The 24,445-nt window shown below is 31.7% G+C and overlaps 2 protein-coding genes across 2 annotated transcripts; both read right to left on the bottom strand.

The window, feature by feature from the left end:
• Positions 1 to 5,506: 5,506 nt before the first annotated feature.
• LOC109135154 (uncharacterized mitochondrial protein AtMg00810-like) lies at positions 5,507 to 6,855 on the bottom strand. The gene is made up of 4 exons (XM_019249850.2): positions 6,710 to 6,855; positions 6,522 to 6,657; positions 6,071 to 6,366; positions 5,507 to 5,951 (listed from the first exon to the last, which is right to left on the bottom strand). Exons 1-4 carry the CDS (start codon positions 6,853 to 6,855, stop codon positions 5,507 to 5,509), a joined length of 1,023 nt encoding a protein of 340 aa, XP_019105395.2.
• A 3,642-nt stretch (positions 6,856 to 10,497) lies between these two features.
• LOC104895218 (uncharacterized) lies at positions 10,498 to 13,332 on the bottom strand. Its single transcript, XM_010681665.4, has 4 exons — positions 12,816 to 13,332; positions 12,165 to 12,497; positions 11,738 to 12,056; positions 10,498 to 11,234 (listed from the first exon to the last, which is right to left on the bottom strand). The coding sequence occupies exons 1-4, from the start codon at positions 13,053 to 13,055 to the stop codon at positions 11,107 to 11,109; spliced, it is 1,020 nt and encodes a 339-aa protein (XP_010679967.2). The 5' UTR covers positions 13,056 to 13,332; the 3' UTR covers positions 10,498 to 11,106.
• Positions 13,333 to 24,445: the final 11,113 nt, after the last annotated feature.

Below are 24,445 nucleotides of genomic sequence, written 5' to 3'. Positions count from 1 at the left end.
GAAAAAGAATTCAATTTTTCTTTTACTTGTAACACTTTCTTAAAAAGAAAATAATTAATTACAAGATGAATTCCTTTTGCTATTACACCATCAAGGTGAGGGTTTGACATACACTTGAATGAAATTATGTGGAGAGGTGAGATATATTAGGTTTTTCTTTCGTGGGGAGCGTTTTTTAATGTTTATTTTCGTTAATGTGACGAGGAGAGAAATAAAAGGATAGTAATACTACCTTCGTTTTAAAATAGATGACACAGTTTGACACTTGCATTGTTTGCACTTTCCTTCGACCTTGTTTTGTAATTTGTACGTGCGAAAAAAAAATAGTCATGTGGTGTCTTGTTAGATTCGACTTGATATATAATTTCACAATATCAACTTTTTATAAGTTTTACAATTAAGAAACTAGAGATATTAGTAGTTAAAGTTATGAAACCGATGAAATATAAAAGGAGGGACACATACTTGCTCTTGCTCTTTTTAATTGACCCATTTTTTTTCACGCTTGTTGAAGCGTTTTTTTTAATGTCAATATCTCTAATTGTGTAGAAGTAAAAATTATAAAAATTTGGTATTTGAAATATTTACATTAAGAAATATCTAAGAGGACAACACTAAAATGATGTGAAAGTCGGTTGATGACTAGTACCAAAAACAAAATGATGCAATTGCAAACACGGAGGAAGTATAGGAGTAAGAATTAAATAGAGGGAACTTTTAGACAAGGTAATGTTATACACTCTTCATTTTCAAATAGATGCTCTGTTAAATCTCTAATTATCCACTACTAAAAACCTAATTAAAAAGTTGATATTTTAATAGTTTTCGTAAGACAAATTCATAAACATCTTATACATTAACATTCAATTTTATATACGTAAAAGATATGGTCAAAGTAGAGTTTTGAGATAATGCAAAAGTCAAAATGGAGTATAAAAACAGAGAGAGTAATTGATATCAAACTTACACACAAACATTAAACGTTGTAATTAAATAAAATTCTACAAAAGAAAAACATTGCAATATATGTATGCATATAGAAGCATTGAGATTGTTATTAATTTTACATTTGGGGATTAGAAAAATCAAGGATTATTATTATATGTAAAATAATGAAAAAATTAAAATAGGCATTATAATAAAAATTGTTGGAGAATCTTAGGAAAGATAGAAATATTGATGAGATAGCATAAACAAAGGTAAACTTTTATTGTTTGGTAAATTTTATGTTGTGAAAAAAAAAATCACTAAAGGGCTTGTGTAGGTAGTGATTCTACACTTCCACTTATAGGTGTCATTTGTCGTATAATTGACACCTTCACCTCAAGGAGGTCTTTGGCCGGGTCAAAAGGTGGCAGTGGAAGGAGTGGGACGATGGTCTCTTCTATAACTATTTTCTTTTGTTCATCATGATTCTCGATTTGGGATGTCTCCCATAAATTACCCCTAAAAATGGTTAAGGAGACCACCATCTTACTTTCACGTTTTAATGTTTTTAGTTGCATTGCTTAACATTTGGTAATAAAAGTATATTTTTATTATCTCAATCAAAAGATTTGATTGGATTGGATTGGATTAGTTCCATTTGTCAGTTTCTTGAATTACAGAGAAGTTATTTAGAGAGAATTTGAGAGAGAGAAAGATCTTATTAGAAATGTAAAGATCAGAATTACAGAACTATGAGAGAGAGAGGGAACTATTTATACATAAGTTAGTTAGAAAAGTATTAACAACTAACTAATATTGATAACTAATTTGATGATGTGGCAAGTGGTTATTTACATCATATTAGTCTCCAATACCCTCCCTCAAATTGGAATGTGTATGTAGAAGTAGACATTTCCAATTTGTGAAGTAAAGAAGTAAACTGATGAAAAGGCAGAATCTTGTAAAAACATTTGCTAGTTGTTGCTTAGTAGGGAGATAAGTAAGCTGGAGAAGCCCCTCAAGTACCTTTTCCCTAGTAAAATGGCAATCAATTTCTATGTGTTTGGTGCGCTCATGAAAAACTGGGTTATGTGTTATATACTACTACAAAAAGGCCTAAAGAGACCCCCTAAAATCTCATTTAGAGACCACATGAGACTATGAGAGGTGGTCTTCAGCTCACAGGTCTCTCAGGATAAATGACCACTTATTGCGGGTGGTTTCTTAATTTGATAGAAGAGACCACTTCCATAAAATAAGTGGTTATATATGAATTTAAATAGGAAAAAAAAAGAAGGATAAGGCACCACATTTTACAGATAGGTGGTTTTTTTTATCTTACAAAGAAATCATTTTTAATAGGAAAAATTGACAATAGAGGTCTGAACTTTGGGTGATAATTTTTAAAAGGTTTGAACTATTGATTAACCTGTGTAGGTCCCAACTTTAGGGGGTCTTAACTTTTAGCGGGCCTCGATGACTTAAAACTGAAGATTTTTTTTAAATCTCACCATAGTTCCTACATCCCTTCCTCAATTAACCCTTCTGATGTGACCTAAGTTTTACAGGTGATGACCTATTAAGCAAGTTTAAGTCACTAAGGCCCGCTAAAAGTTAAGACCCCCTAAAGTTGGGACCTACACAGGTTAATCAATAGTTTAGACCTTTTAAAAATTATCACCCAAAGTTCAGACCTCTATTGTCAATTTTTCCTTTTTAATATGTAGGTGGTCTTTTTAATCATTCCTTAAAACACCACCGGAAAGGAAAAGGTGGTCTCTTTAAATATTTTTTTTTTTAAAAAAAACAAAAATATTTCAATATTATTATACGCTCCTCCGATCCGTTTCACCTGCTCCATGCGTGTCTTTCATAATCTACAAGTAATTTACATATATAAAAAACATCTAGGCACTTGTATTGAAATAACTCAGACGACTTTAAAATTGGAATATCCTTTCATTCATTCAATATCATTCACTACAAAATCACATTGATATCAATATAATGTAGAAGATTCCAAAAATTCAACTAATTGGTTATAAAAAAAATAATAGAGCAACTAGGCCTATTTCTTCCAATTCATATGCACAAAAATAGAAGCACCTCCCTATTCCTGCTCAAAAAGAATATACACACATCCTAATTAAAATGGTCATTATCTTCCGATTCTTGTTGATCCACTTGTTTATATTCATCCACATCTTTGATACACAAGTCTTGAGCTCATCAAGCTTATTTTGAGAAAATTCAGTTGTAACTCCGCCAAAGTACTGCAAAAATAAAACATTAAAATGATAAATATACAAGCTGCAAAAAGTGCTCCAATCACTCATTAATAAACTACTTAAAGTGTAGATTTTTTATTTGCATTAATAATGAAGCATCATAAGATAGTCCAAGTACTCATTTTTTATTTGCAAGGATAGTGATGCCTCCTTCATCAGCTACAGCTTTCGCAACATTAGCATTGACGGACAAATTCGCTATTGCTTGTAGATGAAAGCATTGACTATAAAATCACAAGTACTTCTAAACATAGAAGTGTGTATTCAAAAGTCAAGAAAAGGGATGGACAGAATGAGGACTTCATAGAATTATGTGAACTTTTGGCAGACAGCCAAGAAAGAAAGTGAAATTAAAAATGGCAAACAAATGATTCATACCTTGGCAGACTCTGCTTGCAATCCTTCTCGCCACGAGCTGGCAAGACTAAGGAGAAGCTGCACCCCCACCCCGCATAACTGCTTCGGCTCGTTGCCCATCAATGCTTGTGTTCTCATCATCAATAACCACAAAAGTAGCAAGCCCTGTAGCTGCCCTTTCCTGCTGAACATCCTCTTGTGAACTCTGCATCAAACTGAGCAACAATGTAGCACCCTGACTGACCCAAAAATTATCCAAACCTGGAGGATTACTCTCAGCAATTCGCAAAAGCGAATACGAGAGAACCCATTCAAGCCAAGTCATAATGTCATCTAATTTCTTGTCTTTCCTCAGTACCTCTCCAATCCAAAAACACATTCTCCCTTCCATTGACTTATCGACGAATAAAGAACTTACCCCTTTGGATATATCAGTAAGCAGGATAACAACAACTTACCTTACTCCCATTACTAAACTCATGAGAGAAAGTTAGCATCTTCTTCCACATTTGTACAATTAAGTGCACACAGCACACAGCACACATCACTCTTAAGCACCAGAAACACTATGGAATGCTTTCAACCTTACAGCTTAAGAAACGCTCAGCTCGAGAAAGACATCAGTTGTAACAGCAGAAGGATACTACCTAAATGCCAACGACGTCTATGGATCTACCTAAATGGAAGACTTAAAAGCCACGAAAAATTCTAGTTGTGTAGAGAAATAGCACCAGCGAATAAAATCCCCTGATTCACAAGAAATTGAACTTCAAATTGATACAACTTTGTAGAATTTGCATCGAAAAAAGGTGAGAACAGAGGGATATAGGAATGACAGTTGGATGAGGACAAGTTATGGTGATCATAAATCATGAGAGATTTCCGTCGTAAAGACAAAGTAACAAGAACATAAAAATTCAAGGTCACTGAGCTTGAATTCACCAAGTAACAAGAACATACAATTGAAGGTTACTTACTGTAAAAAAAAATCTAGGAAACAAAATATTCAAAAAATTTAAGAAAACACAATAGAACATCAACACCCTAATTCAGTACCAAAACAAAATCGCCAAAAGAAAAAAAAATTGAACTTCACCGAAAAAAAAAACCCCAACAAAAGTTTAGAGAAGAAATTGATACCCGTTACTAGGAATTAGGATTAGCGGTAACTACATCCATATGACAACCCACAACTTTTCCGGGTTCAACCCTCGGCTTCAACACCTCTAAAACAAATAAACACACTATCAAACCAACGAAATTAATCAATTACAGATCTAAATGAAAAAAATCGATCGATTTCACAGAAATTAATAAAGAGCGAAGAATCAAACCCGCGGGCGTAGATTATAGTGAACATTGTTGTAATTAGATAACTGATGCTGGGTTCGACATTACCGGAAAAAGTTTGCATTTGCTCCATCGTCAGGATTGAAAATGGAAAATGGAAAATGATGAATGTGTATTTCACAGGAGGGAGAGGAGATGAAGAAGGCGTGTGAGATAGAGGATTTTTAAGGTTTGTTCGAATTTCAGAGAGATAGAGAGGGAGATTGTTGTGAATAGTCGAATGAAAAAAAAATATATAAGGGTGTAGATGGTAGTCGTTGGATGTATTTGCGAGGCTGCAATCCGACGGTGTAGGTTAATGATCCGTGTATTCTTTCAAAGAGTAGTACATTTAGGGTTTTAGTGGGTCACAAATGTGTCTTTTTTTTTAATTAATAATTAGTAATATAGTTATTATTGACTACCTGAAAACATGTACATAATATATGGATTTTTTTTTTAAAAATATATATAATTTAAATCACCACTTAATAGGAATAAGTGGTTTCTTTAATATTGGAAATTTTTGATAAGGATAAAAAAAACCACCTATTTAAAGAAGAGGTCTCCTTTATCATGTTATAACAGACCACCTTTCGAACAAATTAGGTTTCTTTTGCTGAATAATCACTTATTTCATTAAGGAGGTCTCTCATAGGTGATACTTTTGCACATATTTGTAATAGTGTATGGAGAGCAGATTGGTTGTCACAATGTAAGACAACATGTCTGAGATTGCATATACCCAATTCTTCAAGCAACCTAACTGCCCATGTTACTTCTAAGGCAGCTGCTGCCATTGCCCTATACTCAGCTTCAGATGATGATTTAGAAATTGTACTTTGCTTCTTTGATTTCCAAGTGATGGGAGATCCTCCAAGTAAGAGAATATAACCTGTGATAGATTTCCTAGAGTCTGGACAAGAGGCCCAGTCTGAATTTGAGAAGGCCTGAAGACAAAGTTGATCAGTTGCCCTAAGTAGAGTACCTTGACCAAGAGTGTGAGATGCATATTTGAGAGTGTGAGAGAGAGCTGCTAGATGAGTAGTTCTAGGGCATTACATAAACTGATGAGACTTTGAACTGCATAGGCAAGGTCAGGTCTAGTAGTGGTGAGAAAATTTAACTTCCCTACATAAGATCTATATTGTTCTGTATCCTTAAGAGACTCTCCATCAACAGCCTGAAGTTTGATGTTTAATGGGAGTGGTGTGGAAGCTTTCTTTGTGAGATCAAAGGGACAGTCAGCAAGCAATTCTTTAGTGTATTTATGTTGACTAAGAAGAATCCCATTAGAAGTATAACCAACTTCTATGCCTAAGAAGTAGTTGAGCCGGCCAAGATCTTTAATGCTAAACTCTTTATGCAAATGTTGCTTAAGAGCAACAAGTTTTTCAACATTTGTACTAGTGAGTACTATGTTATCAACATAGATTGTTGCTATGCAAATATCAACCCATATTTCCTAATGAACATACTATGATCATGATGGGATTTGAGAAAGCCTTGACTATGAAGGGAAGTAGCTAACTTCTCATGCCACTGTTTAGAGGCTCGCTTAAACCCATAAAGAGGTTTCTTGAGTTTACAAACAAGATTGTGAGGGTTAGGCATACCTACATGAACTTTCATGAAGACCTCTTCATTTAAATTTCCATGCAAAAAGGCATTGTTCACATCAAGTTGGAACAAAGGACATTGCTTACTAGCTGCTACTGCTATGAGAGTTCTAACAGTGCCCATCTTCACCACTGGACTGAAAGTTTTAATCAATACCAAACTTGTGATTAAACCCTTTAGCCACTAACCTTGCTTTGCACCTTTTTAAGTCACCATTATTAGCTTTAAGTTTAACCTTTTGAACCCAATTAGAACCAATTAGTTTCTTGCCAGGAGGAAGTGGAACCAAATTCCAAGTGTGGTTGAGCTCTAAAGCCTCTATCTCCTTTGTCATAGCTTCAACCCAAAGAGGTTGTGTGGCAGCTTCAGTGTAATCTAAAGGTTCTTGTAAAGATGAAGTCTGAGCAACAAATGATTTGTAATGAGAAGGAAAATCATAACTAGGTTACACCAACGAGAAGAAGGATAAGCTAGATGGCATTGATAATCATTTAGGTAGGAAGGGGGTTTATATATGGATCCTGGTAGATTGTCTAATGACAGGGGCAATAGACAGGTCAACAAGAGAGGAAGGAGAATGAAGATCTGGTGTGATGACAAATGTACAAGGAAATCAACCAAAATCTATGAATTTTGCTCTGATACCATGTCAGTTTCTTGAATTACAGAGAAATTATTTAGAGAGAATTTGAGAGAGAGAAAAATCTTATTAGAAATGTAAAGATCAGAATTACAGAACTATGAGAGAGAGGGAACTTTTCATACATAAGTTAGTTAGAAAAGTAATAACAACTAACTAATATTGATAACTAATCTGATGATGTGGCAAGTGGTTATTTACACCATATTAGTCTCCAATACAATTTGCACCTTATCTTTACACTCGATTTGACCTAATTGCATAATTAGACTTGTACCTCTGGTAAAATATTATTATATTTTTATATAGGTGAGATGAACGCACATTTAACCACCAAAATGAAAGGTAGAAATCAAATTGGTTCATCCTTTCACGTTACACGCAATGTACGCAAAGTCGAAAAGACATTCTTTTCATTTTTTTGGTTAAATATTTTTTAAAAAGCTTTTTTATATTCAAATTATATCAATTCTGAGCAATATGAATTTCGTTTTTTTATACGTTGAAATAAATTTATCTTTAACATTGGTTAATTGCTTCCACCAACATCCAACATTCCGAATATGATTTTGCAAATTGAAATTATAGGTGTGAGGGTAAATTTAGTAATATCATCGTGGATACCAAATCCTCCCTCGTTCTCTTATTAACATAGACTGTATAAGGGAGTAAGGCATTCGTTTATTTACATGGGCACTAAGTCTGTTCTCCCCATCATATTTTCAATTCAGTTCAGTTCAATTCAATTCATTTCATATCAATTCTGTTCAGTTCAACTCTGGACAATACTTTTACTCTCACATATCATTATTCATTTCAGTTCAGTTCAATCTAGTTCAGTTCAATTCAGTTTAGCTGTTTTATGCTGAAGAGAACAAGCCCTAAAGTATTCAACAAGCTATATATCCTCCCTCTTTCTCTTTTTAACATAAATTGTGTAAGGGTGTAAGACATTGTTCGTTTATTTACATGGGATACTAAGGCTCCGTTTGGTAGAGCGTAAAACGTTTTCCTGGAAAATTGTTTTCCTCTATTATCAGTTTTACATTATTTGGTTGGCAAAAGAGTGTAAAACAATTTTTCCTTAGGGCAAAATTATTCTCAATGATGAAAAATCATTTTTCCTTCAAAATGAAGGGAAAACTGTTTTCCTTATATCTCTTGTACATTTCTCTCACTACCTTCTTACTTTCCTTTACATTTTCTTTTCATTTCATCATTTTTCTTACATGGAACCAAATTAAACAACGAAAACTAAATTTGGAATTGTGTTTTACATAGTTATTTGTTTTCCATGAAAATCATTTTACACTGAAAATATTTTACGCCCTACCAAACGGAGCCTAAAGTACTCAACAAGTCCTTTATTGAATAGAGATAACAAACCATCTTTTATTTTGTTTGTTTATGTAAATGATAATTGCCATGATTTAAGATTTGTTTTTTTTTTGTTTTTTAAACTTAGACAATTTTGTATAGTCTTCAAGTTCTAATCTCTATTACTAGCCTTCATATGCACGCGATGCGTGCGTTAATTTCAAAATTTGTTATTCTATTGGATACTCCGTTCGTACTTTATTTATGTTAAATTTAAATGTGAAAAATTCAACAGTTAGATGAATTTAGATATATTAATTCGCTAATGTAAAAAAATAAAAAGGTTGTTGATTGTTAACTTTAATTTTTAGTGAATGAATATTGAACAGAAAGAACAAAAATAATGAGTTGGTTTAACTGGATTAAAGAGTATCAAAGGTAGTGAATGTTCAGACTTTTCATGTGCACGTTATGTATGACATCTTTTTTTATAAGGTATAAATATTTTGTCCATTTAATTTTTGATTGAAGTATTTGATGCATATACCATTTTAAACTTATTTTAAATGGCAAGTTGGAATGAGAATTTTTAAATGATTTGCTTTTGTAATTTTTTCATTCTATTAATTAGATCATTAAGGGTATTTTAGTCACTTCAAAAGAGGACACCACACCTCCTCCCTTGGCTTATATAATAGAGATATATGGCAACACATGGGGGACACCAAAAAAATAGAAAAAGGAATAAAAGAAAAAAAAATAGGGAGATAATTAACTGTTTCATTTGAATGAAAAAAGGAGGGAAAGTAGGACATTTAAAGTAAACATCAGTTTTTTTGAGAAAACAAAATGTAAAGACGATTTTTCTACCCAATTAATTTTATTTTTCACTTGCATGTAAGACTAGTCATCTCTTAATTACACTAGAAAGGAAAACAAAAAGGCAAGTAATTCTTCGTGATTCTTGCAAGTTGTATACTTCCTCTATTATTCAAAAACTAACAACGTTAGAATGCGCACAAAGATCAAGGAAATGAGAGAGAGAGATAGAGTCATATAAAGAAATAAGGAAAATGATATACATAGCCCTTAGGGCTATGTATAAGGTGTTTAAAATGGAAATAAAATATTGAATCAAGCATTTATTACCTCAATTGATGTGAAAATGTGTCTTGAATTCTTAAATTAATTTCATTTAAAAAAATGTATTTAATGCTTATATGTAGCCCTAAAGGCTACATATAACATTACCCTACTTTTAATAATTTTTGTAGCAAAAGGAGAGGAAACGTACCCTCCTCTCCTCAATGAAGAACAAAACCTGCTTGTGCAGGCCGCCAACCTCACCCACAAAAGGAAGTATAAAAATAGAGTTGCACAAGCATAAAAATGACAGCTAAACACGACATATTAAAGAACATGCCAGCATAAGAGTAGGAGATAAAGAGTTGAAGTAATCTTCCATCAGCACAATTGACCATAATAATTTACGCCCACCAGTAAACTAGTAATTGTTCTACACATAAAAAGTGAACAAAATACAGTTGGTCAGTTAACCTAATTCCCTCAACAATTCAATTTCTCGTTGACGGTAACATAAGGAGACAACATCCCAACAATGTAGTCTTTTTAAAGTTAATCAGATTCTTATGCACCGCAATTCCGCATGTTAGCCATCCATATTTCCCGCCATATACCGCCCAAGGTTTCGTCAACAACAATTATTAACAACATTCACTATTTGGGAAACATTACATATTACTTCCTCCGTCCCATAATATAGTGCCTATTTCATTTTTTGTGGGTCAAACTTTAAAATCTTTGACCGAATATTCTCATTTGTATATATAAAAAAACATATTCACATAGGATCTTATTAGATTCGTCTCGATATGTAGTTTCATAATATCAAATTTTTATATTTTTTATTAGTACGTAATTGAAGATATTAAAGGTCAAAATTACATCTTAAAGACCGTGTAAAATAGAAACAAGCACTATATTATGGGACGGAGGAAGTAACATTTAACAAATTTAGGTACCATATTATTATCACAATAGCAGTAGCAATAGTTTTTATTGATTTTACCTTTCTACTTACAATTTCTTTTTGTGTAGAAAGGTTAAACATCAATTTCACACGAAATCAAATTACAAAACCCTCCCCCTACAAGAACCAAAAATTTTGTAACACTACTACTAAGCACACAAACCTTATCTTTATAACATCTGGAAATTACAATGAAATCACCAGAAAAATACAAAAATATGTAAAATTCAAAAAAAAAAAAAAACCCAACCCCCCCTCCTTGATTAATTGATGATTTTATTAGTCGGACAAACTCCATGGGTACAAGAAAACATCCACCCAAGGAGCCAAACTTAATAATCACACTAGCGTAATTTTATTAGAGAATCAGATATACCCAATTCATCATTATTTTGATCACGCTTCAATTACTAATCCTATAAATTTTCTACTATTCCTATGATGGTTACTAATTATCAACCACGACGACCACTACTACTACGACTACTACATATGAATATATGATTCAAATTTCAAACAAACATTCCCCAGCTAAAATCACCCACGAATACAGGGAGTGTCCTAACTCCCAAATTTTATCAATAGGTCCACTCCTGTGGCAGCTGGATTTCATTAGGATTCACCGTTGATGTTGTACGAGAATTTCGTCGGTGGTTTGACTGCAACTGTGAACCTTTCCCATTTTTCGTCTTTGTGCTATTCCCATCTGTTAACACAAAATCATTTATTACGTTAGAATTAAGCTTTGATTTTACTACTACATTTCAATTACTTTTTTATAAACCGCCGTATCAACGGCTGGACCACTGTTGTGTTTTTTTTTGAACGAGTATCCGATTAATCCCTCGCCCCGATCAATTGGTTAAGAGACAAAGTGAGCAACCACTATTAAAGGAAAGTTAAAACATATCCCACCAAAATTTAACCTACTACCTGGGTATTTTCACCCTTAAAATTGAAACATATACTTCGTATTTTACTATGAAAACATAAACCGAAACAATCTGAACTACTCCATCTACTATAGAAAACGAAAAGACGTGCAGATCTAAACGAGGAAGAATCGGAGTTGTCCTTTGAGCTACTAAAAAAATAAATTAAATTCAAAAAAAAATCTAAAATAAAGGGGGGACAAAAAGAATTAACAAATTCTATCAAAATATACTATTATAATGGAAAAACCAAAATAGGTAAAAATAAAAAACGTACCAGATTTTTTGCGGGCTTCAGTTGGGGTGGTGACACGGCGGGGCAAGAAAACACCCGTACCAACACATTCCCTCTTAGGCCCAACAAAGATTGGCCCCGGCGCCATAACAGGGGCCTGGTTTTGGGCCTGGGCTTGTACTTGGGCTTGGGTTTGGGCCTGGACTTGGGCTTGAAGGGGAGGCCAAGCAGAAGGTGGCAGCCCTAAAGGACGAGTAGTGCTACTCTTGTTGTTATTGCTCTTGTTGTTGTTGTTGTTGTTGGTTGCTCTGTTTTGCGGCTGCTGCTTAGGTGGTTGATTATACTGAGGTGCCCACACCATCTGCAATTATTTATAATCATAAATCAAAAATTAAAATTAAAAAAAAAACTTTTAATTACAAAAATGAACAAAAAAAAAGGAGTGATTGATTTGAAGAGTAAAACTTACATGAGAGAAATGGTGGAATTGTGGTTGATAAAAAAGAGGTGGAAAAGTGTCAATATTTGTAATAGGAGAAGGATATAAAACTCCTTTTTGACTACAATCAAAAAACCCAGTTCCACTACTTTTTTCAGTCTTAAGTTTTAATCTAGCCACTTCACCCGCCGCTTTATTAAGCAGATCCAACGTATCATTTTTGTTATTGTTGTTGTTGTTTTCCTTGTCTTGTGGTTGTGGTTGCGGTGGAGATATTGGACCACTTTGGCTTTCTCTGCTCGAACTCTGTTGACATAAACACCCAAACAACGTTGATTGTGGTGAACTCGATAACACCGTACCCTGTTTCATCACCAAAATCATTCATTAATTAACAATTTAACACCACAAACTATAACGCGGGTGCACCTAATAGCCAAAACACCACAAATTATAAAACGGGTGCACCTAGTAGTCAAAACATCACAAACTATAACGCGGGTGCACCTAATAATAGACAAAACATCACAAACTATAACGCGGGTGCACCTAATAATAGCCAAAACATCACACACTATAACGCGGGTGCACCTAATAGCCAAAACACCACAAACTATAACGCGGTGCACCTAGTAGTGAAAACACCACCAACTAATTAAACAAAAAGAAAAGAAAACAAACCTTAGAATGAACAGGACAAGAAGAATCTTGTAAAGTTAATTGACGAGTTAACCCAGTGAGTAATATATCTTCTTCATCACTCTCAGTTTCAGTAGACCCAGATGTGAAGTCTAGATCGGAATTAGAATCGGAAGTTTGAATATGTTTAGAAGGTTGAAAATCGAAATCCATAAGAATATCATCGTCGGTGAGAAAATGAGAAGGTAGCCAAAACTCACCGTCGTCTAAATCTTCAGCCATAAATTTTTCCGTGATTAAAACACAAGAAAGCACGTAAGGTGTGATGGGAAAGAAAATTAGATGTGAAAAGGCGGCAAATGTTTCGGCGGTTACAGATGAGAAGCTTTAAAGATGGAGAAAAGAAGAGAGAGAAAATAGTAGTACTTGAAGAAGTAGTGGGGAGGCGTGTATATTTCGCGGATTCTGGAGAGAAATAAGGAGAAGAGTGGGCGAAGTGGGGTGCGACTGCTATTTGTAACCGGCTATTGCTAATAGTAGTGGCACTAAAGTTTTTTTTTATTATTATTGTTCATTGAATTTAAATACTACACAACCCTAATGTATTAAGAATTTAGATGGATATTACGCGCATATGAAGTGATTGAAAACTACGTTTTTATTTCAAATATGATTTTTAAAAAGGAAAAGAAATAAGTTTAGTTGTGTGGACGAAGTAATCTCATTTTTGGAAACAAATCCTCCGTACATTTTTTGATATTTATTATCATTTTTAAGGTATATTTATCTTGTAATGTATTTTTCGGTTATGTACCAAAAGAAGGTTATCAAAGTATGAGGTTTTAATAATACATGGTATTATTGTATGTGTGAAAAGAAATTCACATAATATTATTACTTAAGGGTGTAAATGAGACGAGATAACTCGTGAGGTATTCAATATCGGTTCGGGTGAGTTCGACTCAAGATGTTGATGAGCAACTCGATAATCAACTCGATAATTCATGAGAAGCTCAAATGTCCAATTAACATTTGTATACTTTACTATTGTTTTCCACATGAGACACTTACAAGTTACTCGAAATCTACTCCGTCAAAAATTGACTCAACTCGAAATGATAACTTGTCGAATCGAGGTAGCGCAAATACGAATTCGACTCGAATCATCGTCACCCCTATTATTACTTTTAGTACATGTCTTAATTTACGGTATTTTACTATCACATTTGTCAACCCACAATGTTGACTATTAATATCTTTAATTATTTTTTAAGTAAAATTTGAGAATTTTAATATTATATAAATATAGTAAGATATTACGTAACTAAGTATATCATTAAATATATAATTACAAAAGACGGTCAGAGTAAAGTATATATAGATGATCGTTAGACTGACTACTAATAAAAAAAATACTTCATCCGTTTTTTTTTATTCTACACACTTTTCTTTTTAGTTTATTTCTTTTTAATCTACATACTATTGCTTTTTCTATTTTTGGTAACATATCACATCTACTTTCTTCTCTTTTTCCACCTATGTCATTCACTTTTAAATACTTTGACCCACTCTTCCATTTATCTCTCATATTTTTGTACTTTCTTATTGGGTCTCTTCCACAATGAAATGAGTAAATTAAAAAGTAACGAAAAGAGTATGTGTTATATGAAAATAGAGGAGGTAGGACCTGTTCTCCCCAACTTATTTTCAGTTCAATTCAGTTTCAGTTCAGATCAGTTTAATTCAGTTCAATTCAATTCCGTTCAATTCAGCTCTGTACAATACTTTTACTCTCACATATCACTATTCATTTCAGTTCAGTTCAGTTGAACTCAATTCAATTTAGTTCAGCTATTTTATGTCGAAGAAAACACGTCAGTATTAGTGTCAACTGTGAAGTGTGTGGAAGTGTGGGAGCGTGGGCGTGATTTTTTTGCAAGATAATCAAGGAAAAAGAGAAAGAGGAAACCCTAAAAGAGGAATGGAGGGATTGGAGGAAGAACGTGTACCCGCCTCATAGTCCACATAAATTGCCTCCAGTCCACCAGGTAAGGTTGACAAATTTCAAAAACTTTAGTAGTAGTGACACAAGCATTAGTTTAGTTGGTATATAGTGGCCCCCCACCTACACACCTATATTTCATACAGTTGGTCTTGTAAGAGACCGTCTACTTTTAATTTAAAAGTAGGCGCGGCCCAAGCCCAATATTAAGAAGAGAATAGATCATATTTCTTAATATAGTGACTACTTTAATCTATTTAGTGACCATTTTAATCTATTTAGTGACCAGTTTAATCTATTCATTAATAACATTCTTTAATTCATTTAGTGACTGATTTAATCCATTTAGTGACTAGCTTAATCCATTTTGTAAGACTGACGGACTATTTTTAAAAATTGTTTGTTCTAATTCAAAATTTAGAAGGGAAATAAAAGAAGGAGAAGAGAATGGACGACTAGGATGGTGCAAGATACCTAAAAATAGTGTTAGGTTAGAGAGAAATTGAATGGGCTTCTTAGGAGAACTTAGATTTGCATTGTCTAATTTTATATTAAAATTAGACCGTCTATTATAATAATTTGTGTATTTCATATTCTCGTTTACTTCACAATTAAGACTCATTTTACTGCCCTAAAAACAAAACCAAATAAAAGTAGTAACTTCTTTTTAGGTTTTTCTGTTTTGACCTAGTCTAAAGTTTTACATGTAATCAGAGTAATTAATATCTACGGATCGGGATTACTGCTGTAGTTGATATCAACCTACTTTTTAGGAATTGTATCTTTGTATTCTCACACAGCCGACGATCCTTTTCACTTGATGAGTTGCCGCCAAAGGTTTAACTTTTTTTTATTTCAAATAAAATGATAAATGTAGGGTATGTTTTCTCGAATTTATTTTCAGTTCAATTCAGTTCAGCTTTGGACAATACTTTTACTCTCACATATCACTATTTATTTCAATTCGGTTTAGTTCAATTCAGTTGTTTTATGCCGAAGAGGACAAGCCCTTAGATTTTATGTGAAAGATAATAACGGTTTTTTTTATTATTATTATTAAGATGATGGTGTTTCATATACAAAAGTCTTATATAATCTTAATGAATTTAAAATATAATATATATTAAATAATATTTTCTTCTTCTTACTTGCGTTGTACTCCCTCCGTTTCCTAAAGATCTTTCCTTTTTCCGTTTAAGGGTGTTTCCAAAAGATCTTCCCTCTTTTGCTTTATTCCTTATTTGGCAAAACAAATTTCCCTATCTACCCTCTCATGTCACTATCATATGGTCCACCATTACATTATTAATTCAATTTACTCCATTTCTCTCTCCTACTTTAACCCCTTTTATTTGTTTATTTATCTTAACCCCTTTCTCTCTCCTACTTTACTCACACCATGCCCCCACACAACTTGATTTTCCTTGGTATCTGTAGTAACAGTAAGTGAGAAGATCTTTAGGAAACGGATGGAGTATATTTAACAATAGAATTTAATTTGAAATTTCAATTATATATTAAATTAAGGAGAATGAATTCTTCTTCTTACATATGAGCGAAAATACTGATTAAAAATTAAAATTTACACAATCAGAAGAAAAAAAACTTAAATTTTATATTAATAATTAAACTGATAATATTTTTAAAACTAAATGTTGATTATTATAATCAAACTCTTCCATTTTATTAATATTCAATGAGTGAAGCTAAATACCCGATACACAAATTCTTCCACTTTAGTTGAGCGCAACTTTTATTCTAATTTATATCCTCTTCTTTAATTGAGAAAAAAAAACGTTAATATGATATGCACGAATAGCGTGCAAAAAATGTAGTAGCATATACATAATGGATTGGGTTTGTAGTAGATCTGGGCATGGGTCGGGCCTGTTCATGAACTCGACCCTCGGGCTTTGGAAAATAGCGGGCCGAGCCTAAATTTTTCAGATTTTGTCCACGAGTCGAGCTTGTGTTTTATGTTATTTTTAACAGTTTTAGACTAAAACAGAGAAAAGGAGCGTTCGACCCACGTGCCTTATAGACGGGCTTGTGCCGGATCGAGTTTGGAATAAAATTTCTTAACCGTGTCAGGCCCACGAGCCACAAAGTGAACAACGGGTTAGGCCCCGCATGCTCACCTCTATCCGCAAGCACTAATTGAATTTTCATGTTTGCTAGAACGAAAGTGGATGAACATATTAATTTCACTCTCTTTCTTTCTTGGGAGGGTGGTCATATTTTTCAAGGAAGAAGAATAATGTTTTTCTCTCTTCTTTTTTAGTTTGACATTTACTAACTAACTGAACGCTCCTAAACCCTATTATTATAACCCTTTAATAATAGTAGGAGAATAAGTTTAGTGAGTGAAAAGTGAATGTATTACTAAACTAAGATAATTAATTATCTCTTCAATAATTCATATTATATATATAGTCTATGGACATTCTTTCAATAGGTAATTAGGTGATCCTTAAATCTAAAAAAAAGCCTACATTAACAATTCTATCCTTATTTCTTCTACACTGTCTTAATAATTTGTTGTAATGATACACGTAACAATTTTTTATTAGAGTCATTAGTTAAATAGTTCAATTATAGAGGGACACATCAAGGTTGTTTTATAATAATACTTAATATCATTATAGATAAAAATGGTTTTTAAGTGATTGTTTGGTTGAATGTGAGAATTATAAATTTTAGAAAGTTCTAATATCAATGAGATTCTAATTTATATTCCATGAGAAGTGAAAAATGTTATTTAGTTGGATGGAAAAGTAAAAATTCTCTCATGAAATGCTCTACAAACCCGATTCATTCAATTTGTAGGAAGCATAATTTCTTAGATTGTTCCTACATTTATGTCAACCAAACAATTCTAAAACTTACTTCATTCACATTTTTTTTTTCAAGTCAACTAAAAAAGCACCAAAACTACGATATCTATTTCAAATAAGTTGATGAAGTTGGTAATCCTAATAATTATCTCTCCTTACGACCTTACTTGAACAGGATCTGTTCTATAGGCTCGTACCTCTGAATCCTTGAGTTCTAAAAAATAATTATCTCTCCTTTTACCCATATACCAATGATGATCTTATTTTATGGAAAGTTCAAAAAATTATCATGTTGACGGTATGTTTAATTCAATTTGGTCTAATATATAGTTACATTACTGTTAATCTGCTTCATTCGATTCTGTCTAATAATTGAACTTCATGAAATTTTTTTAGGCTAGATAAATTAACTCCTCTCTTTAAAGGAAATCTGTAGGGCTTTTCATAAATTAACATCTATTATGATTTTGCCAACAAATAATTCCATTGTTACCTATTCCATAGAAGTTTCCATTTCCCAATTTTTTCAACATCAAGCAAATAAAGCACTTACATTCCTCTTAACCACAAAAATGTGTACATACTACGTAATTATCCACGATGGAAAACACCCCAGCATTGCACCAATAGGAAGCGAATCAAATCATTGTATATATTCTGAAAGTCGAAAAGTTAAAACTCAGGATGAGAAGGAAAACCTTTGAAGTAATGTTAAAATCATAGAGTACTTTATAGGAATGTACCTAAAATATTGGGTCCACAAAATTTTAATAAACTAAAGAGTGGAGAATCTGCTCTATACTAGACCCGGACTCCGTTAAAATAGATTAAAGGAAAAAAGTTTCGATTATTACTGACCCCAAAGGAAATATTAATAATACATCGTATAAAACCTAATTTAAATAGAATTACAAAATATATCTTAAACTAAATATAATATTAATAACATACTTACCTAATATCATAAGGAAACTATACTCGTTTTCCTTATTAGGGTCTGTTTTCTTCGGCATAAAATAGTTGAACTGAACTAAACTGAACCGAACTGATTGGAGCTGAGCTGAACTGAACTGAATTGAATTAAATTAAATTGAATTAAATTGAATGTAATAAATATATAAATAATATTTAAACAATAATAATTATAATGATAAGTAATAATAATGAATAATAATAACAATAGTATTTTGAATATTTTAAAATGTAGTTATAAATAAATAATATTAATAATTATAAATTAATAATAATAATAATTAATGATAATAATGTTAATTAATAATAATTTTTTTATATTATTTGTATTAATATATTAATACTTGATGATGATTATATAATAATAATAATAATAATATCTAAGAAGTAAATTAATATTACTATTTTAATAATTAGACTTAATGAAAATTGCATCATAAACCGTTTTGACGCAATTTGATTGGGAGTTTATTTGTGTTTTGACCTAAACCATGTTCCTCCTAATAATAATAGTAATAATAATGAGTAAAGATATAATAAACAAAATAATAGTATATGGAAACAACAACAACAACAACAATAATAATAATAATAATAATAATAATAATATAATAATACAATGATATAATAATAATAATAATAATAATAATACAATGATATAATAATAATAATAATAATAATAATAATAATAATAATAATAATAAGAGCAATAAGTAAAATAAATTATACCAACATAATAATAATAATATTTAACAAAATGGTTATAAAAGAATGGAGCTGAACTGAACTGAACTAAATTGAAAATAAGTTAAGGAGAACAGGCCCTTAGGGCCTGTTCTTTTCGGCATAAAACAACTTAACTGAACTGAACTGAACTGATCTGAACTGAATTGAACTGAAATGAATAGTGATATGTGAGAGTAAAAGTATTGTCAAGAGCCGAACTGAACTGGTCTGAACTGAATTGAACTGAATTGAACTGAACTGAACTGAAAATAAGTTGGGAAGAACAGGCCCTTAGTCTAAGACTCTAATATAATATACTTTAAACTGAGGGTTAATAAAAACCAATTAGAAACATATGATTCTTCCTTTTTTATGAAAAAAAAAACAATGACTTAACGTAAGTTGAATTTTTTTTCCCTTAAAGCTTAGCCAAGTGTAAAATATAAGCGAAGGAATAATGCATATTTTGCACTTTGCATTAAGCTAATCAACTTACTTTCTGTTTCTAGTTCAATTTTTCGTCACACTTTTGACCTTTGTTTGTCCCCTTCAACTTCGAATTTGGCTTTCCAAGTGAGAATGCAACATAGCTTTTTAATGCCATAATTTCAAAAAGTAACGAACTAATCCTCTCAGGATAATCTTCTCCTCCAAGAAAACAACCCCACTATCCCTTTTCTTTTGTTATCATTCTTGCTAATTTTTCAAGCAAGTGACCATTGTTTTAAGATGCAAAGTAGTTGTTTGATTTGAGTCTGTAATGTAGTCTCGTGTTGAAAAAGAAGAAAATTTGTGTTGCACCATCCTGTCAATCAATGCTAAGTTCGTGCCTTTTAGTGTAAATCAACACTGGGATTCTGGGAACAACAGTTGTCCAAATGTAGCTCTTAATAAATTATGGACTCTTTGTCTCTCGAGCAATAAAAATAATTAATTTTTACATAGATATACTGTTTTAGAGCTAATCATTTTGGTCCGGCCCGACCTTTTTTGGCCCGGGGTTTGGGCAGAAATTTTCGACCCGCGGCTCGGCCTGAATTTTTTTTGGCTTTGGACAAGCTAAATACGATTTTTTTAGTCTATTTTTTGACCCGGTCCTTTTTGGCCCGAAATAGTTGGTTTTGGACACAAAAATTTTTTGGCTGCCGCCCAGCCCATGATAACCTCTATACTGTTTCATGCAAAATTTCCTTAGAACATTTGATCTAAAAAAGTTATATAAATATATTGTGGTATGATAATTTTGACAAACGAAAGTAGATTAATAAAAGTTTATAACAATTTAAGAAAATAATATACTTCATCCATTCTGTTTTAAATGAATCATTAGGTGAAATGACACTATTCGTTGATCAATTTCAACTCCAATTTATCGCCATTATACAAAAAAAAATATAGTCAAGTAAAATCTTGTTAGATTCGTCTTGATGCATATTATTAAATTATAACTTTTTTATATTTTTTACGTTTTTATTTAAAACAGATTTGATGAAGCATATAGTTTTGAGATTTCATCTAAAAGAAAATAGATTATAATTCATTTATTAAAGTTCTACTGATCACGATGCCTAAAGAGTACAACTGTTCAATTGAGCATTTCTTTGATTTCATGCATAAACGACATTTGGTAAATTTCCATTGGCTCATTAGTATCCCAATCCTTTCACGTGGTGGGTTTTAGGCCTCAAAAAGGAACATTTTCGGTTAAAGTTAAACCAAAGATCATCAAATATTCTCATGAGTTCTCATAAATATTACTAGATGACAGCCAATCAATAAGCCTTTTTTTTCTGCTCCAAAGTGCGTAAGGCCAACTACTCTACTTGAATCGTGTTATGGTTGATTGGTTGTTACAGGCACTAATCCCTGTTTCTCGTTTGATTAACTGGAATCCGGAGATTATTTTATGAACTGGCCCATCTAACCATCGTATGTGGTGCAGGTGGGGAATGATGGTAAGCTTTCCACAGTTCCACCTCTAAGGACTTAGGTTTAGGGCCTGTTCTTCCCAATTTATTTTTCAGTTCAGTTCAATTCAATTAAGTTTAGTTCAGTTCAGTTCAGTTTAGTTCAGCTCTGGACAATATTTTTACTCTCATATATCACTATTCATTTCATTTTAATTCAGTTCAATTCAGTTCAGTTCAGCTGTTTTATGCCGAATAGGCTTGTTCTTCCCAACTTATTTTTTAGTTCATTTCAATTCAGTTACAATCAGTTTAGTTCTGTCATTTAATCTTCTAATATGAAAATAATAATAATAATCTTATTATTATTATTATTATTATTATTATTACTATTACTATTATAAATATTAATATCATGATTATAATTATAATAATAATAATAATTATTATTATTATTATTATTATTATTATTATACTATTACTGTTATTATCACTCCTATTACTATTCATTTTAATATTATTATTATTAATAAAAAAAAAAATTATTATTTTAACATTGCTAATTACTCCCTCCGTCCCAAAATATAATTCTCATTTCCATTTTGGGTGTTCCAAAATATAGTTTCCATCTCTATACTTAGTTCCATATTTGTCCATAATTTGTCTAAAAAATTCGTGTCTCATTATTTATTTGCTCCTTGAATTTTGTTTTTTCCTTGTTTATTCAATCAAAATGTTACAAGTAATGCTTTTTCACCAATTATTCTCTATTCTCTCTCCTAAAATCATCTTTTCCCATACAACATTTATTTAAATAAATTTTTTTTTTACTATCTCTCTTAGATTCTACTTGCATAAATTAACGTGAAAAAAGAAAAATGGAAACTATATTTTGGGACGAAGGGAGTATTATTTTGCTAATACTTTTTTTCCTATATGATTCAGCTAATTATATTGAAGTGATAATTTAAACCTAAGAAGTAGACATTGCAATAACATTTGTCAGTGTTCAAACTTTTTTTTTTTTTTTTTTTTTTTTGATCCATATGAGCCACGAAGGCGGTACAAAGTACAAAGAAGGGGAGGGGGGATTCGAACCTGTGACCTATCGTTCACAGTACCTCAATCTTAACCACTAGGCCAAGACATCATTGGTATCAGTGTTCAAACTTTAAAGTACAAACTTTTTAATAGATGACAACAATAATACTATTAATAATAACAACAATAATTCTTATCATTGTTGAAATGAAAAAAAATTATTGAAAATTGTTAAAAATAATGTAAACATCCTATAAAATTTGTAACATTCTTTCTAAGTGTTGGGTGATATATAAACTATATTCTATATTTCGATATTTTAATTTTATTCGTCAAGTTATTAGTTTATATATTTATTACGGATTACTCCATCTATCTCACAACAATTTATTATTATTATTTAATAATTTATTAAGATAATTTATTATAATTTTATTTAATAATTTATTATTAATAATAAATTGATATTATGAAATTATTAATAATTAAATAATACTATATTATATTATTGTCACTACTATTAGTTAAAATTTAGTTCGGTTCGATTCAGTTCAGTTGCAATCAGTTCAGTTATTTTATGCCGAAGATAACATACTCTTTGGGTAAATATTTGAGCGAAAAATAATTTCATGAACACCATTTTACGTAAAGAAATTAAAATTAGTTATAGAAAATAGATTTGGTAATAGCTCATCTGTTTGCTAATAATTGTTCTAGTTTAACTATGCAAATTTCAACTAGACCATTAATATTTTTAATGATATATTAATAATAAGAAATTCAGCTGAATACAATATAGTATGTGAAAAATAAACAAACAAGGCTTTTGCTATGAATTATATGAAATTACTATTAGTTTTAGGTTGGCCTCCATCATGCTAGAGGATTTGGCATAGTTTTTTTTTTTCCTTGGTCAAAAAAAGTAATTATGAAATTACTATTAATTGTGAAAGGTAGTATAGGGCTCATCGACAATAAAATATTTTGGAGTATATTATGGTGGAAAAGCTTAATTTACTGAGTAAAAGATAAACAAAATGATGTACATCAACATATTAAAATAAATAAAAAATTTAAGCTTAGCCTTCTTTTAAATTTTTCGGCACTACATTATCATACTATTAGGTTGTCTATGAGCTAGCCATGTATTATTACACACAACTAAGAGTAATGTTTATGTTATTCCTAGCAAATACTTTGCGACATATTATATTGATTCTATGCAATTTTCCTTAGTAATACTAAAAAATGATGTTCTAAAAATATGGGTAAATTGATGTAAGTTCATAACATTTTACTTCATAGCATATGGTCAAAATTAGAACCAAGTAGTACCTGGCCTAGTGGTAAGGAGAGCACTTTGAGGGTAGGGATTTCCCTTACTCTCAAGTGTCTGGCCCATTAAGACCCGAGCGAGGTCAGGACCACTTCTTCTTATCCAAAAAAATGGTCAAAATTGGTCTGAATTATGGGTTCGTTTGATTCAACTTATTTTTCTTATTTTATCCGAACTTATTTTATTTTCTGAAAGGAGTGAAGATAAATTAAACAGAACATCTTATTTTATTTTTTCTGAACTTATCTTATTTTATAAGATTTTAAATAAGTTGAAACAAATTGAATAGAACTTGACCTAAATATATGAATATCTAGTTCTGGTCTTTTGGACCCACAACCGATTTAAAATCGCTGGTTTGAGATCTAGAAATAGTTTTTGAAAGTTGATGTTATCGTAAGTTCAAGATATGGAGTACTAATTAGTTTAGCGTGTTGCCCGCTAGCTGTGTGTGAGTTGGACTTTGTGCCTAATGTGTGTAGGGATCTTTTGCTTCCTAATCTTGATTGCCTGCCCTTAGGTTGTGTAAATTGGATGGTTGATGTCTTGATGATCTAATGAGAATGGACGAGCACAATATATTCCTTAGACTATAACTTGTCAATAAATATACCATTTCTATAGCTCTCTCATACAAGAATATCTGTGAATTAGTCACTTGCTATTGTCGTTACTAACAGACAACAGTAGAATGCATGTAAATGTAACGACGGACCCTACTTTAGTGCGCTGTACCTCAAGCAATTAAGAAATTTGAATCACCGACACACTTCTATGGACAAATAAAAATCATCACCCAAGATGCAATGTAGAAATATACTTTAGTCGCTTCACAAACACTCTACCTAGTCCTT

This window comes from Beta vulgaris, chromosome 6 (genome assembly GCF_026745355.1).
Source record: "Beta vulgaris subsp. vulgaris cultivar EL10 chromosome 6, EL10.2, whole genome shotgun sequence".
NCBI lineage: Eukaryota > Viridiplantae > Streptophyta > Magnoliopsida > Caryophyllales > Amaranthaceae > Beta > Beta vulgaris.
Note: the sequence above shows the minus strand (reverse complement) of the source record. Positions and strands in the feature narration are given on the sequence as shown.

Excerpts from the sequence above, each read along its gene's own strand:
- LOC109135154 (XM_019249850.2), bottom strand. The coding sequence starts at position 6,855 with ATGACAAAGGAGATAGAGGCTTTAGAGCTCAACCACACTTGGAATTTG. Across the intron at positions 6,658-6,709 it reads TTAAAAAGGTGCAAAGCAAG|TCCAGTGGTGAAGATGGGCA; the intron begins GTTAGTGGCTAA and ends TAAAACTTTCAG. Across the intron at positions 5,952-6,070 it reads CTTCAGGCTGTTGATGGAGA|AACTACTCATCTAGCAGCTC; the intron begins GTCTCTTAAGGA and ends GTAATGCCCTAG.
- LOC104895218 (XM_010681665.4), bottom strand. The coding sequence starts at position 13,055 with ATGGCTGAAGATTTAGACGACGGTGAGTTTTGGCTACCTTCTCATTTT. Across the intron at positions 12,498-12,815 it reads CTTGTCCTGTTCATTCTAAG|GGTACGGTGTTATCGAGTTC; the intron begins GTTTGTTTTCTT and ends GTGATGAAACAG. Across the intron at positions 12,057-12,164 it reads AATTCCACCATTTCTCTCAT|ATGGTGTGGGCACCTCAGTA; the intron begins GTAAGTTTTACT and ends AAATAATTGCAG.